Source organism: Populus alba, chromosome 15 (genome assembly GCF_005239225.2).
Source record: "Populus alba chromosome 15, ASM523922v2, whole genome shotgun sequence".
Classification (NCBI taxonomy): domain Eukaryota; kingdom Viridiplantae; phylum Streptophyta; class Magnoliopsida; order Malpighiales; family Salicaceae; genus Populus; species Populus alba.
This window is the reverse complement of record NC_133298.1, coordinates 15,027,734-15,045,541: the sequence shown is the minus strand read 5'-3', so window position 1 is coordinate 15,045,541 and position 17,808 is coordinate 15,027,734. Positions and strand designations below refer to the sequence as shown.

General features: G+C 32.2%; 2 protein-coding genes across 2 annotated transcripts; both read right to left on the bottom strand.

Moving 5' to 3' along the window:
• Window positions 1–4,385: 4,385 nt before the first annotated feature.
• On the bottom strand, window positions 4,386–9,930 carry LOC118057436 (C2 and GRAM domain-containing protein At5g50170). The gene is made up of 9 exons (XM_035070011.2): window positions 9,169–9,930; window positions 7,340–8,539; window positions 7,038–7,220; window positions 6,669–6,952; window positions 6,297–6,413; window positions 5,667–5,929; window positions 5,404–5,581; window positions 4,770–5,042; window positions 4,386–4,670 (listed from the first exon to the last, which is right to left on the bottom strand). The coding sequence occupies exons 1-9, from the start codon at window positions 9,530–9,532 to the stop codon at window positions 4,431–4,433; spliced, it is 3,102 nt and encodes a 1,033-aa protein (XP_034925902.1). The 5' UTR covers window positions 9,533–9,930; the 3' UTR covers window positions 4,386–4,430.
• A 6,638-nt stretch (window positions 9,931–16,568) lies between these two features.
• On the bottom strand, window positions 16,569–17,482 carry LOC118057437 (RAF-like serine/threonine-protein kinase PRAF). The gene is made up of 2 exons (XM_035070012.2): window positions 17,194–17,482; window positions 16,569–17,109 (listed from the first exon to the last, which is right to left on the bottom strand). Exons 1-2 carry the CDS (start codon window positions 17,351–17,353, stop codon window positions 16,736–16,738), a joined length of 534 nt encoding a protein of 177 aa, XP_034925903.1. The 5' UTR covers window positions 17,354–17,482; the 3' UTR covers window positions 16,569–16,735.
• Between the last annotated feature and the right edge of the window lie 326 nt (window positions 17,483–17,808).

Genomic DNA, 17,808 nt, shown 5'->3' with positions numbered 1-17,808 from the left:
TTTGGACTAGAATTTTATATATAAAAAAACAATAAAGTTTAAGCTTGATTTGTTAACTCTGCTAACTCATAACTCAGGTTAGGTCTTTAAGCTATGATTAACTATGTTAACCATGAAAAATAACATAGCTAACAAACCTAGCTGAGTTTATGGGTTGATCTAGCAATTCATTGACTTAGAGCTTGACTTGTGTCGAGTTTGCTTTCAAACAAGGTTTAAAGTTGCTCATATCAAACTTAAATAATTTGGAGGGCCAAACATGACCTAGAGAGTCAAACCCAATTGACCTAGAGGGCTAACCTGTGACTCAATTGACCCGATCAAATTTGGTGAGATTTGATTAAGTCAAATAAAAAAAAATTATTTTATTTTTTCCAAAACAATGTCATTTGATTTTAAAAAAAAATCTTGAAATGCCAACATTTTAGGATAGATTCAGGTTGATCACGTTAAATCACGAATTGACCCGACCAACCAGGGATTCAAGATGTTTTTAATAACTTTTTATTTCTGAAAAGATATTTTTTAATTTTTTTAATTTTTATATTGACCATTTCACGGGGGGATTATGAATTTTTTTCCTGCCTTATGTAGAGATTAAATTTTTTTTTTTATCGAGAGTAAAAGGCTGCATAAATAATTTAGATCAAATTAGATGACTATTAATAAGTCTCCATGACTACATAATCTAATATAATAGAGAATTGTTCACAAGTTTAGTTTAACAACTTAAATTGATTTTTTTCATTAGGAAAGATAAACCGAAGAATTTCAAATGATACACTTTTCCATCCCTATTTACCTATCTTGGTCGAAGTTATAACAAATCAATAAGACTCAAGCTTCATTTAATGAAAATATCTAATGAGTAATTTCTTATTCTAATTTTCACCGTTACATATATTTTATCCCCACACTCATAAATTTATTGGTTGGGCTGATTAAATATGAAGGCTAATATTAAAAGGAAGATAAGGATACAATTTATATTATATAATTGTAATAGAAAAAAATAAAAAGATTTAACATATAAGGAAAAGCATAGATAACTAGAGCAAGCCTGGTTTCTATTTTTTTAAAAAAAGTTAGAAAACATATTACTTTTCTTAATAGGATGGGTAGCAAGTGGTAAGGGTGGAAAATTATTTGCCTAATGTGTTATTGATTATCCATTTTCTATTCATGGAGAGTTTATATGGTTTAAGCTTGCATATGATAATTTTGATATGTTTTATTATACTTATTATTCCTATAAACAACAAGTTGATATGGCCAAGGGCTCGAGAGAGAAAGCTACTTGAAGATTCAATGAACAATGGAATTAAAGATGGGAAAACTATATCTGAAAAACATAAGCCTTATATTTTAAAAGATGAGCAAGGAAAATAAAGGTAACTAGAGGATGATAAAATTAAAAATGATGGTGAGAGAGAGAAAAAAATCATGTATCAAGTCATTTGAAGACTTAATGGACGATGTAATTAGGGATGAGAGAAATATATCTAAAACTCAAAAGCCTAAGATTTTAGAAGATGAACAACTAAAACAAGAAAAGAATAACAAAATCATAGAAGATAATGAGTAAGAGAAAAAACTATGTATTTTTTTTAATTTTTCTAAAAAAAAGGACTTTTTTTGTCTTACATGGAGATTGGATGATTGTTTTTTCTTATTGATTGTAGCAAGTTGTATATAGAGTTTAGATCAAATCAGATAACTTTTGATAAGTTTGTATGACTACATAATCTAATACAATATAGAATTATACATAATGTTTCTTTCATTAAAACCTACCAAGGAAAGATAAACTGATGAATTTCAAAAGACACACCCTCCCATCTCTACTAACTTACCCTAATCAAAGCTAGATCAAATCAATAAAACTTAAGTTGCATTTAATGCAAAGATATAATGAGTCTGTTTAGAATTGATAACAATTAGGGTTAAGTATGTTTCAACTTATAAAATAATTGATAATTATTAGATTACGAATTATATTTTTCTACATTGGAAGAATTGAGTTACTTTAGAATTTAAAAGATGATGGATTATTAAGTTGATGTTGTAAATTATTAGTTGGTTTGTGTAGGTTAATTGTGATTTATTTTTAATAAATTGTTGAATTTGCTATTGGTATATTTTATTATCATTTTAGTATTTGTAAGTTATTAGTTCCAAATCTTACTTTACATAAGTTTTTGATATTTGATGTATCTAATGTGTTTGGTTATTTATATATGAAGTTTTTAAATATGAAGACATTGTTTTTTTTTTTTTCATTTAAGGAGACAAAAGTTCTCTAGTTTTGGTATAACTCATAATTAGATCAAGCGAAATATTTTTTGGGAGCTTTCTTATTGAAAAATTAATATCATCTATCAGAATTTGAATGTCATACATACTGAAAAGAATGTGTTTGACAATACTTTTAGCATGATCATGAGAAGTGAAAGTGAAAAAAAATGACAAGATGAAAGTTATATTGGATTTACCTTCGTATTGTGATCATGAGAATATGAAGTTGATTAATGATGGGTTTTATGTTGTAAAAACCAAAGTCACATTCACCTTAGATAATAATAGGCAATTTATTCTCTATAAATGGCTAAAGAGTTTGTGATTTCCTAATGATTATGCAAAAAAAATTCTAAATTAATGAATATAAGGAAAGCATATTGTATGGGATGAAGATTAATGGCTACCATGTGTTTATGCAAATTTTTATTCATATTTCTTTTCAGGATTTATTACCAAAGTGACATGATGCACTCTTAAGATTAGTCATTTTTTTAGAGATATATTTTTTAATAAGTTTCATACCTAACACATGGAGCAACTTGAAATGAACTTCATTAAGACCATTTACAAACTTAAAATGATACAAGGCAAAGTTAAGAGTTCATATGTAATATAGATAAATGTATCCATTCAAAAGGTAATGGATGACATCCTAAATAATTATCCATTATTTTTTTCAACATTCAATTATTAATCTTTAATAAATTTTATGCATATACTTATTCAACTTTAAGAAAAAAGTTAAAAACAAAGATTATGTTGAGGCTTCAATATACAAAACTTAAATAGATTTATATTTATCTTGTGTTATTTTGAGATTTACTTGAGAACAAGAAGCAATTGCATTCCCAGAAATTGTGGTGGTAGTGAATTGTCTTTGAGTGAGAATTTATCAATATTTTATCATCATGAATGACTTTATCAAAAAAATCAGTGAGGAGAAGATAGCTGACATACTTTGAATTTAGACAAGCACATAATTATATATTACTTAACTATGATGAATTAAAATTTTTTATTGAATAAGTAAGTTTTTCAATCATATGGAATTCTCATTAATTATACTAAATTATAAGATTGATAATTGCACTAATTCAATAACTTCTTTAAGGCAGTAATATCAATTTTTGTTATGTCAAAATCTAAATGTTTTTAAAGCTCAATTGTTTCAATTACAAGAAGAACAATTCACCGCATGGTTTAAAGCATATTTAAGTGTTTAATAATTAATAACTCTAAGGTTTTGCATTAGTTGTGTTTTTTCTTTGACTATTAAAAGTTGTTAAGTATCAGCAAGTGTTCAACATAGGTGCAAATACTAGTACATTAAAATTTCTATCTTTGGGTCTTGAAAGAAAGATTTAGTATTACAAAGAATATCTCATCATTGAATGTGTCTTAAATGAAAAATTAATTATTATGACAACTTAAATGAAAAATTAGAGTTTTTACTTAGTTGCGAAATCATATATCATATGTCATAAGATATGATGTTTTTATTTAAATATTATTATAATGATATCAATAAACTAATTAGAGTTGATCCTATTTAGTATAAATATAAATAAATAAAAATGATATGCTTCGGGTTCGTAACATCACTAATGTTTTCACTTTCGCTAATAAGTCTAACAAATATATTATATATATACTTCTTTCTTCGTTCTTTCCCTGGACATAAACAATGAGGTTTTTAAAAAACATTTAAAATGAGTGACAAACTTTTTTGAAGTAGTTAGGTGTACATTTAATTTATTTTAGATTGACAACTGAGGGAATTCGAATGTTGTAGCTTTTTCTTATTTATTTCTCTTATATAAATATAGTATTAGTGAAAAACAAAAGGTGATATTCTCGATAGAGAGAGAGATTAAGGAAAAAAAATAGTCCGAATAAAGTATGCCTATTACTTGATATAAAACCTTACGTAAAAAACTAATTAATGAAGGACAAGGACGCATCATACTCTAGGATTCCGTATTCATAATACTTGTTTTGGATTAGACATATCCATAGCTCTAGAGGGATTTAAGATGATCCAAGGTCCAACTTTTGCCACCTTGAATTTGGTGCTAGTTGAAAGAAAAAAAAAGAAAGAAAGAGCCATGTATAAATATATATTAAAGAGAGTATCAAATACGCATTGTAGCATCTTCGTGTCGAAAGGGATGTTGATCATGATTCGCAAAAAGTTTCTCCCTCTTGATCAATTCAAATACCTCCTTCATTATCTGTGTGAATTTATCAGTTATGTTTCGAGTGATTCTTTGTTGGAACTTGGTGCTTTTCAACCAGGTGATCCCAACATAAACACCACACTTGCATGCACAATGAGCAAGGGAGGATTTCTCGATCTGGTACCGAAGATTGACCTGCAGACAGGGAACGAAAACCAAGATCAAGGAGAGAACCAGAACAAATAAATGACTCGTGTTAGCCGTTAACGTCTGTATACTAAGGAGACATCATACATGGAAGTAGTCAGCAAATGGGACATCATGGATCACCGTGAGCTCATTAACAGTCCACCCTTCATCATTTTCAAGCGGGGATTTATGTTGTGTGCAGGTGACTTCCCCTCCAAAGATTGAAATATGGTGTTTGAATCTGTACGTGATTTTCCGTTCAAAAACTCCAGGCTTTACTGACTCCCAAGGTGTAGTTGCATAGCTAAGACGTCCAGATTTTTCCATGACTTCGTGCTCCATCTTTCCTCCATCAAACATTTCCATCAGAGATTCTACCTGGCAACATCACCACAGGCTTCAGCACCAGTATCACAAGTAGCTAAACATAAATGCTGAATCTTAACTCGATTCTGAAAGGTATATGCAGAATTATCATTACAAGGCTTGAATGTCAACTCTTAGCCATCATATCAGAAATATTCTACATGAAGAGTCCTAATCCGAGTCTCACTAGGTATCAACCTTATAGTTTAAGTTGCAAGCAAATATAATAAGAGAAGCCACATGTATAATCCTCATCTGTTTTGTGGTCTTAATGCTAGTTCATGAGACAAATTTCTGATGAAACGCTCCTCTACTTGATTCAATAGTTACAAATGAAATGGCGAGGTGAATGAGACAGGAATTGTTTTCTTACACTAAAAGGAAGTTCAGCAGAGAAAATCTTGGGCATCTTTACTTCTTCAGCACTCACAAAGCATCCATAGTCTTCAAGCATGATGGACCGTTTTTCTTCATCTCGAGGCTGTTCTTCAGCAAGTTGTGTTTTATGCTCAGGGATCATTGTTTTTGTTTTCCACAAGGCCATGATTGTCCTATTGATACAACATGGTGAATCACATCAGCTCCAATAAAAGAAATGTACCATTTCGAGTCAAGAGATTATTCGTCTCACCGAACCTGCTTGCAATGTTGAATGAAATAAATGATTGGAAGTGGTATCTTAGCCTGCCTTCTTCATCTTGTGATTTCGCCCAACGTCTTGCATGAAGACCTCTTCCCATTCGCAGAATTATGACCAGAAAGGGACTCCCCACGGATGATAGTGATGGAGGATGCACTTGGATGTCTTCGATATCCTCCCAGAGAATGAAGAAATTTGTTTTATGTCCAAACAAATTGGCATAAAAACCAAGAATTCTTGCAGACAGAAAAAGCCTTCCCTGCATTTAAGAGACATCTCAGCATCAAGCCATAGGTATTTTGGAAATAAATTAGCAAGCCTAGTATGTATGCATGATCATCCAATGTGTTCTGCATAAATTTTAAGTTTATCTAACATGTTACTATTATAAATAGCAAGGTTAGGCAATTATAGGTGTTATTTGAAAATTTTATAAAATAAATAACGTTTTAGGATTTTAGTAAAGAGGTCATCAGCAGTTTTGCCGATCTTACAGTGGTTTCACATCATGCTACCAACTTATATATTTATTATATTTAAACAAAACGAACTAATTAAATTACAATAGCCTAATAATCAATTGCTTTTAAGAGTGAAGAAGTAGAAATGGAAACCGTAACTCGCACCTGCAAAGGCATTTTCCTCTTCAGTTGGCATGTAAAATCATTGATGAGAAATTCTTCTGGTGGCAACCCAAACAATTTCTGGAAAGTCGAATTCTTGTGAGGTGATGGTAAGTTCAACTGCGACAATGTGAGATATAATTTAGATCACATTTCTCTAATAGAAATGAAAGGCAATAAGAATGCAGATTCATTAATGCAATCCTATACCATGTTTTTTTTCTCTCTTTGACTCAAGAATCTTATGAACTTTAGATATGAGGTGTCAAGGAGACATAATAAACTCTCTAATCCAAGTTTGAAGCAGTTAACTACACATGGATGATGAGAAAGTTCCCTTTAAAAGTAATTCCAACAGATATCTTTGGTGTTTACCTTCTTCCCAACTTCCTTCTCCATCTTTGTTAAGTACTCCTTCACAGTCTCAACACCTTTGTCGTTATCTATAAATATTCGCAAGTGTAGCTTTGACTGTGAAGGCTGCGAGAGCTTTCCCTCAAGGGGAATCCACATGTCTGCTAGTTCAGCTGATGTGTGCTTCAAAAACATTATCTCAGAATGCCCGAGTGAGGTGGCCTGGTCAAATGGACCGTCAAAATCAAAAACTTCCACATCTAGAACCGAGGGTGGTTCATCCATTGCATCAAACTCTAGTATTTCTGCATTATGTAGCTTCAAACATGGTTTGCACATGTAATTATAAAAAAACATACGCAAATAATCCTCAGAAGAAAAACACCTTACCATTCCATTGGGGATCACTCGCATGAAGCTGTATAGAACTTGTTCTTCTTTTACCATTACAGGTCAACACTACATAAGGATCTGACAACCCTGTCGAATCCAAGGATGGTAAATTGGTGCCTTCAATTAATGCCACAGTAAGAACCCATCCTTCACCTTGGGCTCTGACACCGTGGTCACTGCCTATGAAATAGTTAACAAATTAAACGAATCCTAGGATGGAGTTACATGAGTGATAACAGTTTCAGGGTGGTTTAGACAAAAGTTTGAAACAAGATACAAGCAGGTAGAACAAGATTTACCTCTTTGAATCCTAGCTTGTATGAAGTGTTTCATCATGTTACAAACTCGTTCCAATTGAATGACTAAAATTGCACAAGTGATGAGCTGTCCAAAACTGTCTGGTAAATCAAGACCATTAAATTCCAAACCTTGGACTATGCGTGGCTCACAGAAAAAAATATGCACAACTACGTATAAAATCATAAAAATGGTGGACACAGCTGTGAAATTCCAAAAGTAATCTGATGCCAATTGCCATTCTGACTGGTGTGCTGCTTCCAACTTTGCCAGCATATGGTCCTTGTTTGATGAATCCATAGAATCCATGGTCTCGAAATTCTGAGCCAACAAGTTGGCAAACTGATCAAAACTCTCCTTCAGTCCCTGCCTCGCTCCTCCTTCAATCATACCTTTCATCATTGTGCTTTTACAGAAATTAATTCCCCATGATATTAAAAGGCGGGAAGATGCTTCTCCTGAAGATATTTCTGGACCAGGCAGTATCTTGTATAGCAACTCAATGTTGAATGTATTTCCATATGGAACTTCTGGAGTGCTAACATTTGTCAATACTGCAAATTCTTTTCCATCTGCTTTTATATAGGTTTGCTCCTCGGTAGCTTTAACGGACTTAACTAACTTTGCTGCAGCTTTTGTATAGGAAACAGTTCGCGTCAAATGAGACATGTCTGCTGATTTCCATTTCCAAGGCCCCTCCTCAGCATCTGTTGTTCCCTGCAGCTCTTCTAGGTCCTTCATAAACAGTGAATTGGGTGCAAAAAGAAACATATTGAGATCCCACGAGGGGACAACATATATTTTATCAAGAAGAATACCACCCTGGAGGTTTTCAGGCATTTCTTGTTCATTATCTCTTGAACTCATGATCTCCAATCCTTCTACGAAACTACAACTTGATGAATGATCACAATCCTCACAATCAGAAGAAGCACTAGTTAACTCTGAAGAATCATCAGTTCTTGAATTTTCCTCATGCTTATTGAAAACCCTCTCCAAACGACTCACGATGGTCTTCATTAACTTCTTCCCTTCTGCTATCTTGACACGAGGAGCTTTACAGCCATGCATGCCATGAGATGATATGCATGGTCCTTCAGATTCTTTATAGTCCTCGTTAACATTTGAGTTTTCATAAACAAAGTGGTTTGTAGAAGATTTGTCGCATTTTCTGCTCAGGGAGAGACCGAGAAGAATTTTCCCTGTGCACGTAGGAAAATTGTCATTTATAAAATTGAGGCCTCCATTGCACCTAACATGACAAATCATGCATTCTTAACCTAAAATTACATATGCACCACCGTCAAGACTAGATGAATTTCAACAGACTAAACAGAAATACAAGGAAAAAATTGCCTATCATGTTCACCCAAAAATTATCACAGAATTGATTGCCTGGTAAATCTGAAGTTAAACAATCACTGGAGGGAAGGAAAATCATCCTAGGGAGAATCAATAAATGAATTTAATTATAATTTACAATCAGTCTCTGTCAATGTATAAGAAAACAGAACGAAACAACCTAAAATCCTATGTGAAGGGTCCAGGCTCAACAAATTATTCTCCAAAAAATGAAAAAAAAAAAAATCCAATCAATGTGTTGGTAATTGAAGTAGGAATTCTCACTCAAATAATAAAATTCTTCTTTATCATCATCAATGCACATCATCACTTGTTTCATAACACCAAGAAAAATGGATCCTCAAAATTTCAGTATTTCATCCTCACGCAAGCAAGTGCAAGTTTCATCTTTTGCTTAAACCAAACACAATTTCAATAAATATTCCAATAACGAACACTTTAATAAAAATCTGGAGGTAACGACACTAACCACTATCCATATTGATAAACTTGCCAGTCATGGGCTTTTCAAGCGAGAACCAAGTAGGTGGCAAGGTCTGATTCTGCTCTGCTGCAACAGACCAAACAGGAATCTGAACCCGACCCACTAAATCCCCAGAGCCATTAAAGAAGCTGCCAAAATCATCATCATCATCATGATTAAAGACAGAGACAACCAACTCTTGATGATCATTATTACCATTAACCTTGAAAACAAACTCCTCATTCCATACAGGATTTGAGTTGTTTCTGAAAACTCTAGTCTTCGACTTGTGTTTACCAACTTGAAGTATAAAGTAAGTGTCCTTCACAGCCAAGTCTTTGCCTTGCAAGACGTAAACATATAACCTCATGGCTGGCTGGCTTTAATTAAAAGTCCAATCCTCCTTTGAGAGTGGAGAACTGAAATGGGATTTGAAGAGATTTGAGTTTCCAAATGTTGAAAGAAGGAAGCAAAGATTTTCGGTCCTGGTTTTGCGAGATTAGTATTAAAAAGAGGAGGAATATTGTGAAGATGGCATTTGGTTCGAGGCTGAGGGAAACGTGGACATGGGAGATATATGACACGAGACGATTTACCTGTTAGAATATTGAAAGAGGAAATGCAGGAAATTGGAAGCAGAAATTTAAGAGGCGGTTGGTTTGGAATTCAATGACGATGACGAGCCATTCTTTAGCCTTTGCGTAACTGTTATCTCAGCTTTGTTGTTCTTTGGTGCTTCCTCAATCTTTTCGATCACTCCTGGTTTCGTACAAGTACTACTGTGCGAGTTATAGTTATCTACTAGTTACGTGGGCTAGTTACGTGGGCTAAGCTGCTGCCAATTTACTTTCTATTTTTATAAAAAAATATTATAAAAATTTAAGAACTAAAAAAATTAAATTTTACAATAAATCTAAAAAAATTGCTCTTGACACCATACTCATAAAAAACATATTTAAGAATATAATAATGGTTATTTTTTAAAGTGTATTTTATTCCAAAACATATTAAAATAATATTTTTTTTATTTAAAAAAATTTATTTTTGACATCAGCACATAAAAATAATCTGAACACATAAAAAAAACATATTAATTTAAAATAAAAAAATCCAAAATTTTCAAAAACACTTTCCAACCACAATGTCAAACATTGTCTAAGCTTGAATCCTGATACTAGGACTCAAGAGAATTAGGTTCAAGGCTGACCTACGAGAATTGGATCTTGTTAGGGGATTCAATTTGCTTGGATCCAGTTTTAGGTCCTAAGCTAACATATCCGGCGACGGGATCCAATTCTCTTGGGTTTGAGACCCAATAGACGACTGACCTAAGAGAATTGAATCCTGACGCAAGACCCAAAAGAATTGGGTTATGACTTCAGGACCAATTAGCCTTGGGTCAAGTAGGGCTGTAAAATCCAAGATATTTGGGTCTTAATGATTGACCCAAGGGATTTGGGTCTTGACACAGGACCTATGAGAATTGGATCCTTACGCATGATACATAGTCTTTGGTCAGGCGAGGCTGCAAGATCTAAGGAATTTGAGTCTTTGCTCATGCCACACCCAAGCAACTTCGGTGGGGCGCCCTTTTCCAACCCCAAGTTTCTTGGGTCTGAAAGGGGATTTTTGACCAAGTTAATAATAATAATAATTGATTTTTTTCCTTCAAATCAATTCTATGTTTTTTTTTATAGTAATAATATTTATTTCAAATTTAATAATATAATAATATTTATAATATTATTAAACTCGTCTGACCTAAGTTTTTAAAGTTTTTAATCCCTTTAAATCAAATTTATAATTTTTCTTCAATAGCAATAATAGTTTTTCAAATTTATTATTAATAATAATAATTATTATTATAATTATACCCTTCAAATAAAATATGTTTTTTTCAATATTAATAATATTTTTTCAGATTTAAAAAGTATTATATTAATTATTTTAATTATAATAAAAACAATAATATTTCTAATACAAATAATAATATTTTTTATATCAACACTTTTAATTATAACAAAAACAATAATATTCATAAGACAACTAATAATATTTTTTATATCAACACTTTTAATTATAATAAAAATAATTATATTATAATATAAATAATTATATTTAGAAACCTAAGAGCCTTGGGTCCTGACACAGGATCCAACGCACGGTACTACAAACCCTAGGCGCTCGAGTTTTCAAACCCCCTTACCTAGGTTTGCAACCAGGCGCGTAGGTCTGGCCCTAGGCGCTCGAGTTTTCAAACCCCCTTACCTAGGTTTGCAACCAGGCGCGTAGGTCTGGCCCTAGCGCCCAGGGCCTGGTAGCCAACGCTAAGTGTCTGCAGATTGGGGCATGTAGCCCTACCCAAACCCAAACTAACAATTTTCTCCCAACAAAAAAGACAACATCACCCCCATGCAATCTTTACAACTCTCTATGAAAAGAATAGCTTTGTCATTAAACCACTTCAATTCACAATGCTTTTAGCAAAAAGTAAACCTAAACAGTGCAATCCATAATGAAATCATTCACAATCTACAGTACTTCCAAATAGTGCAATCCATAGTAAAATCCCTCACAGTCTACAGTAATTCACTTTATAGTACCAAACAATGCAATCCACAGTGAAAGCATTCATATTTTACAATAATTCACTCTATAGTAAAACATTGATCCCTTTTAGTTATAATTAATTATTAACTAAAAAAAAAAATGCATGAGGGATTTATTGTGCAAAATAAATAATGAATCTTTTCACATGACATTATGTATAGACTATTCACAATGTTATTTTTTTTTCATTTTTTTTTAATTTGGCCCTTATTGAACCAAATTATAGGTCAATTTATTAGGGGAGAGTGAGATTGAAATATATGGGACCAAAATAAAAAACATGTAGGGAACAAGTGGCTTTAAGAGTTTAGGTAATATGTTTATTGTAGTCCTTATACTTTACAAATTATAGATATTGGATCCTTTCAGTTTCCAAAATTAAAGGGAAAAGTCAATTTTGGTCTCAAATTTATTTTTCTTATTTTTTGGTCCTTGATATGGGGAGATGAGATCAGGAAGTCATCGAAATCCAATGCTAAAGAAAAAATTTCTATTAACACTAATTACAACCACCAAAACAGTTGAAATTAGTGTCAAATTGTTTTTTTTTATAAGAGGAACTCATATCAGCGGGGGTTTTACCTTGAAATTGCCAAGAAAAACATGTTTGATCTTGACAAGATTTTTGGTTTTAGGTTGATTTCGAGTTTTGGGATGTGTTTTTAGATTATTTTTTTTTTTTTAAGGCCACAAATGGGTTTATCAAGTTCCCTATGATGTTTTCTAAGTGTTTCTGGTAAATAAAATGGGTTAAAAATTCAGTTTTTGGGTCATAAAGACCATCGGCCCTATTTTTCAAGCCACCACGTTGGCCAGAAATTGGGTAATACAAACAACACGTCATTTAACTCTTTTTTAAAAAAATAAAATTGAAACAGACAACATGTGTTTAATTTTATAGAGAAAAGTCTAATTTAGAGAAATACATAAGGAGTGTAAACACGTAAGGGAATAAATGAAAAAATAAAATTTTATTTATCAATAATGTATTTTTCAAATCTAAAGATGTCAAAGAACACCAACACGACTCCACCAATTGAAAATTAGGCTTTTTAAATTCAAGTCGTGAAAAATAAATGGAAAGGATTAATAAGATAATAAGAAATTTGGAGGATATGATATAGAAAAGGGAGAGCCATATTGGAAATGATTGATAGGGTAAGGCTTTTTTGTTGTTTTATTTTATTATTTGGATATTAACGCTCAGTTTATGACTTGCGTTTGGGTTTGGATTTGTTTTGATCTAAAATCAATGTTTTAGAATTGTTTTAAGACTTGGGCTTGTGTTAGTTGATTATTAACATGGATCTATTTTTTTGGAACCTAATAAGGGTCCATTAAGGTTATTTAAGAAGACTATATATTGTTTTCTTTGCTGCAAAGATTCAACATCCATGATGTTTTGAATAAATTTTTGTTTTGCTTGAAACAATGTTTTTTTTCTTTGTTGGGATAAAAATTAGCTACTAACTTATTAAGGTATAGTTGAACTTATGGTGTCTTTCATACTGCAAGTTCATGTTTTGCTATAAAGTTCTTTTTTCAATACCTTTGTTTATTAGGTATATGGTTACCTTTGGGTTAAGGTTTTTATCCAACTTGAATTTTTGTGTTGTTTATGTATTTCATTGTGGGTTAATAGATCTTTATATCCATATAGTTCGCAGCAAGAGGCATGTGACCTACCCCGTAGACTTCAAAACTTTCCTTTTTTTTATAATGTTAGCAATGGTGTCGATCACCTCATGTTGGTAGGGAAAATCCAATGGTTTAAAGTTTTGGTTGTATGTTGTCTCATTCTCTTCTTTATTATTGTTTTGTTTTCCTTCTTTCTCTTTATGTTTTTCTTGGATTTGTGGTTATCTCGGTCTTATGACCCGAATTGCAAGTTTGACATGTTAATTCGGGTCATTTTTAATTGATTTTTTTCAATTTCATCATTAAATATTAGGTTGATTTACTATCTATTTTGGTTCATAATTTATCATAGTTTCATAACTGAAGTCATGAATTTGACACATTAACTCAAGTTATTATAGGTCAATTCAATATATTGTTATTTTAATATTAAAAAAATATTATCTTAAAATTTTGTTTAGTCAAATATTATTTTCATGGGTTGTATGGATTATTTTTGGACAAGTAAAGCCAACCAGATTACATCAAGTAAATCCTCACACAATTTTTTTTTCTATTAAAAAAAACAATCAGCAACATTTAATATTTTTTAATATTCAAGAAAAATTTAATATGGCTCATAACATAGCACGAATCAATCATCTAGTATATATCATGAGATAATGGGTATATGTAAAAAATGAATATAATTAAATTTATTTTATATATTAGAATATTATCTTCAAAAGAAATAATAAACCGGTACCCAAAGTTTTTCTATCAATTGAAAATTCAGAACATCTACCAAAATGATATCGATATTTTTTCATGAAAAAAAAAAAACAGTAACCCAAGACTTAAAATAAATTACTTACAAAGTAGGTAAGGTCGGCCAAATCTGGAAAATATTGCAATCAGGTAAGTGCTTTTCGAGAGAGCTCATCATGATGCTCGTTGACTCTATTAATAATTATTTTCTTTTTTTATTATAGAAAAAACTTATTAAAATTATAAATAAATAAATAAATTTTGAATTTCTATAATATTTAACCTGTAGTTTTTATTTTTTTTCATTTCTTTATTCCTTTATAATCTTAATAGTTATTTATGTTATAAAGAATTGAAAAAAAAAATAACTAAGTCATAGGAATCAAAAGACATGAGTCGTTTGATTTTACAATTTACTTGATGCTTTTAGTGAAATCATTAACAAATGACTCATATTAAGCAAATTAATTTAGAATTGGAGATTTTTTTTGTTTTTATCCAGATATTTTTAAATTCTTTTAAAAAATAAAACTAATTTCATTCGTGGTTTGTGGCTGCTTCTTCCAATAAATATATTTTCTGGGAATTGAATTTGTGTTCCATTCTTGCAGGAATATAATAATATTTTAATAACTAGATCAATACTTTATTAGTATTTAGAAAAGAGATTTGATTATTACTTAGATTGATACAAGAATTTGGTTAATTAATTGCTTGTAATACAAAGACAGTATAAACAGTTAACCCCATGATAAACTAATTTCCAATGAGTTTTATGATTATCATAATAAATTTCATGTTTTATTTTCATTTTTCTTCATCTTAGAAAAAGGAGAATATATATATCACAATATTTAGATAGGATCTAGTTTTTAGCCTGCAACTTATTAGGGGAAAAAACCTAATTTAATAATGTTCTTGAAATAAATAAAAAATCCCTCAATTAAATAATAGCAACCCTTTTCCTTTAATTAAATTAGGTAATCATTTGTGAGGGCAGAAAGGTAACGTAGTGAGCTTACGATGATGCACCACCACAGGCCAACACGACTTTTATATTGAGCATATATGCTGACATGGCCACATTAATATTTTTTAATAAAATAGCTTTGTCTTTTTGTTTTTGTATTTTTAAAAAATTTTAATTTTAATTTTAATTTTTTATTTTAAATTAATAGTTTTTGGTGTTTTTAGATTATTTTCATATAATAATATCAAAAATAATTTTTAACAAACAAAAAAACATATTATTTTAATATATTTATAAATAAAAAATATCTTTTTAAAAAATAAACATTACTATAATCTTAAATACCCCTTTTTATATCACCTTTTGAGGCTCTAAAAGGGAGGTTATGTTTTATTTTTATAGAAAACTTAGTTTAGTCTTTAAATTATATATTCTTTCTCGATTAAGTGCAAAATAATAGATTCTATCAATTCCATCCCTGGGTTCTTAAATATTTCTCAATTAGGTACGTGATATGTTCATTAACTTTCCCAAGAAATTTATCACATTCTTAGAAACCTCGATTTAGTCCCTAGATTATACATCCATCCTCAATTATACCTTAATATTATAAATTTTGAGGATTTGGTCATGATATTTTTAAAATATTATCAACAAATCCCTTAGTTCACGCTCATCAACTTTCCCACATAATGTTCTGCATAAATATGCGCTCTATATGGGAAATGTTGGGGGAAATCGACAAAAGGGCCATATTGAGAAGTATAGAATATGGTGGGACCGAATTGATGAAATCTATAAGTTTGGGAGCCGATTGAGAACGGGTATTAGTTAGGGACTAAATAGAAGCTTCCCGTTTTTTCGGTTTGAGTGAATCTCTTTACCCCACGTCTCATCACGCCTTCCAGCTGGTTCCTCCACTCGTCGTTGGTTTAATATAATAATTATTTTAAAGCAAGGGCAGTCCATGGGTTTCTTATTTTAATTATTTAGTTTAACCATGACCCAGCCAGCCAGCTGTTCTCTTACCCGTCTCGTACGCGGAAGAAATCACAGAACCGCAGGTGTCGATTTGTGATTTTTCAGCTGCTCCGCAATCAAAGTTACCAAACATTCTGATTCCCACCATCTTTTCTTGACCTGCAAATCTTCAAAGAAACAAGAATAAATTAATTAGAACAGCGTATTTTTGACCAGTAAAATGGAAGTAGCTTACACCTTCTTCTCTTTTTCCTAAGCCCAAAGAATTGGTCCCAAACCAAAACACACTCAACCTGTACGTGTCAAAGGGTCCACTAAGAAATTGAATTTGTCCTCAATGGCCGACGGACGGGCGGTGCCTAAAACGGCACACAGGCGAAACAACGGAACCCCCTCCCTCTCTTTTAAAGGCCATGGATAAAATATTGTCCGGCGACTAAGTATTTGGTGGTGGAGGCAAAAAAAAAAGATTTGATTCTCATATTTATATAATTCCAAACACACACAAATTTACTCTCTTTTTTTCTCGGTCGTCGTCGTCATCATCATCTATTGTTCTTTTCTGTAAAAAAAATAAACTAATTGACTAACTCCAGCGTTTAGGAAATTTAATATAATCTTCAGGTACTAATGCCCATAACCGCAACACCGATGATTATGACGTAGAAGTTCTTGTGGACGGCTTGGACTGTAGCGACGGCCTTTGTGTCCGATCGGAGGGGAAAAACTGCCAGATCGGTAATGATTAAAAACTGATTTGGTAGGTGGAAACTCGATGCTGGAAGCATTCGAGGTCGGAGGAGAGATTTTCTTGAGCGATTTCGGAGGAAACAATATAGCTCTAATCTTGGAACCCGGACAAGATCTATCGTATTCGGTAATCAAGTTGGCTAATTCCTCGTCCGATTTTACCGAAATCAATGTCTCCAAGTCTCCGTTTGGTAATGGACACCTTAATTCCACCGAAAATCCACAGAATTCGCCTAGCTTCACCATCAACTCTGTACAAAAAAAAAGAATCAGCATCGAGCTAAATCAAAATTAACCTAAAAATTATGTGTTGAATAGTGAAAAAAATAACAAACCTGCATAGGATATAGAACGATCGACGGCAAGAACTCTGGTCATTCCACCGACGTAACGGAGAACGCCGTCACTGGAACGAGGAAGCAATTTCCCGCTATAACTACATAGAAACTTGAGAGTTTCTGTTTTTGTGTTTGCTTTACTGTCAATCATCACCATGTTCTTCTTTTTTTCGGAGAGTGAAAGTGAAAAGGAAAGCTGGTTGTTAGAAAGAGGATTCTAGATGGGAAAAGGGAGAGAGAGAAGGTGAGAGAGTTTTTTGCTGCTCTGTCTCTCAAACAAAACCTAGGTGAAATCGGAGGGTATAAATAGGAGTGTGTTGAGGTTAGTGTGGGACCTACACGGATGTCATGAGGTATTAGCAACTTCTGCCGGAAGCACTCTAGGAAGGTTGAAGGGCTAAGGAGTCTGACATACACCATACGTTACCGTTTTGAAAAATCCAAATTATATTCGGATATTCGAAGCGGTTAGAGAGGGTTGGCTACTTGGCTTGGCTACCAAAGAATTGGGGGCATGGTGGGTCCTCGTCTAGGTTATCGTGCTGCTTTCTTGGTCCAAAGAGGCATGGACCCACTATCAAATTAATTTTTTTCTTTGCCTAATTACGTTCC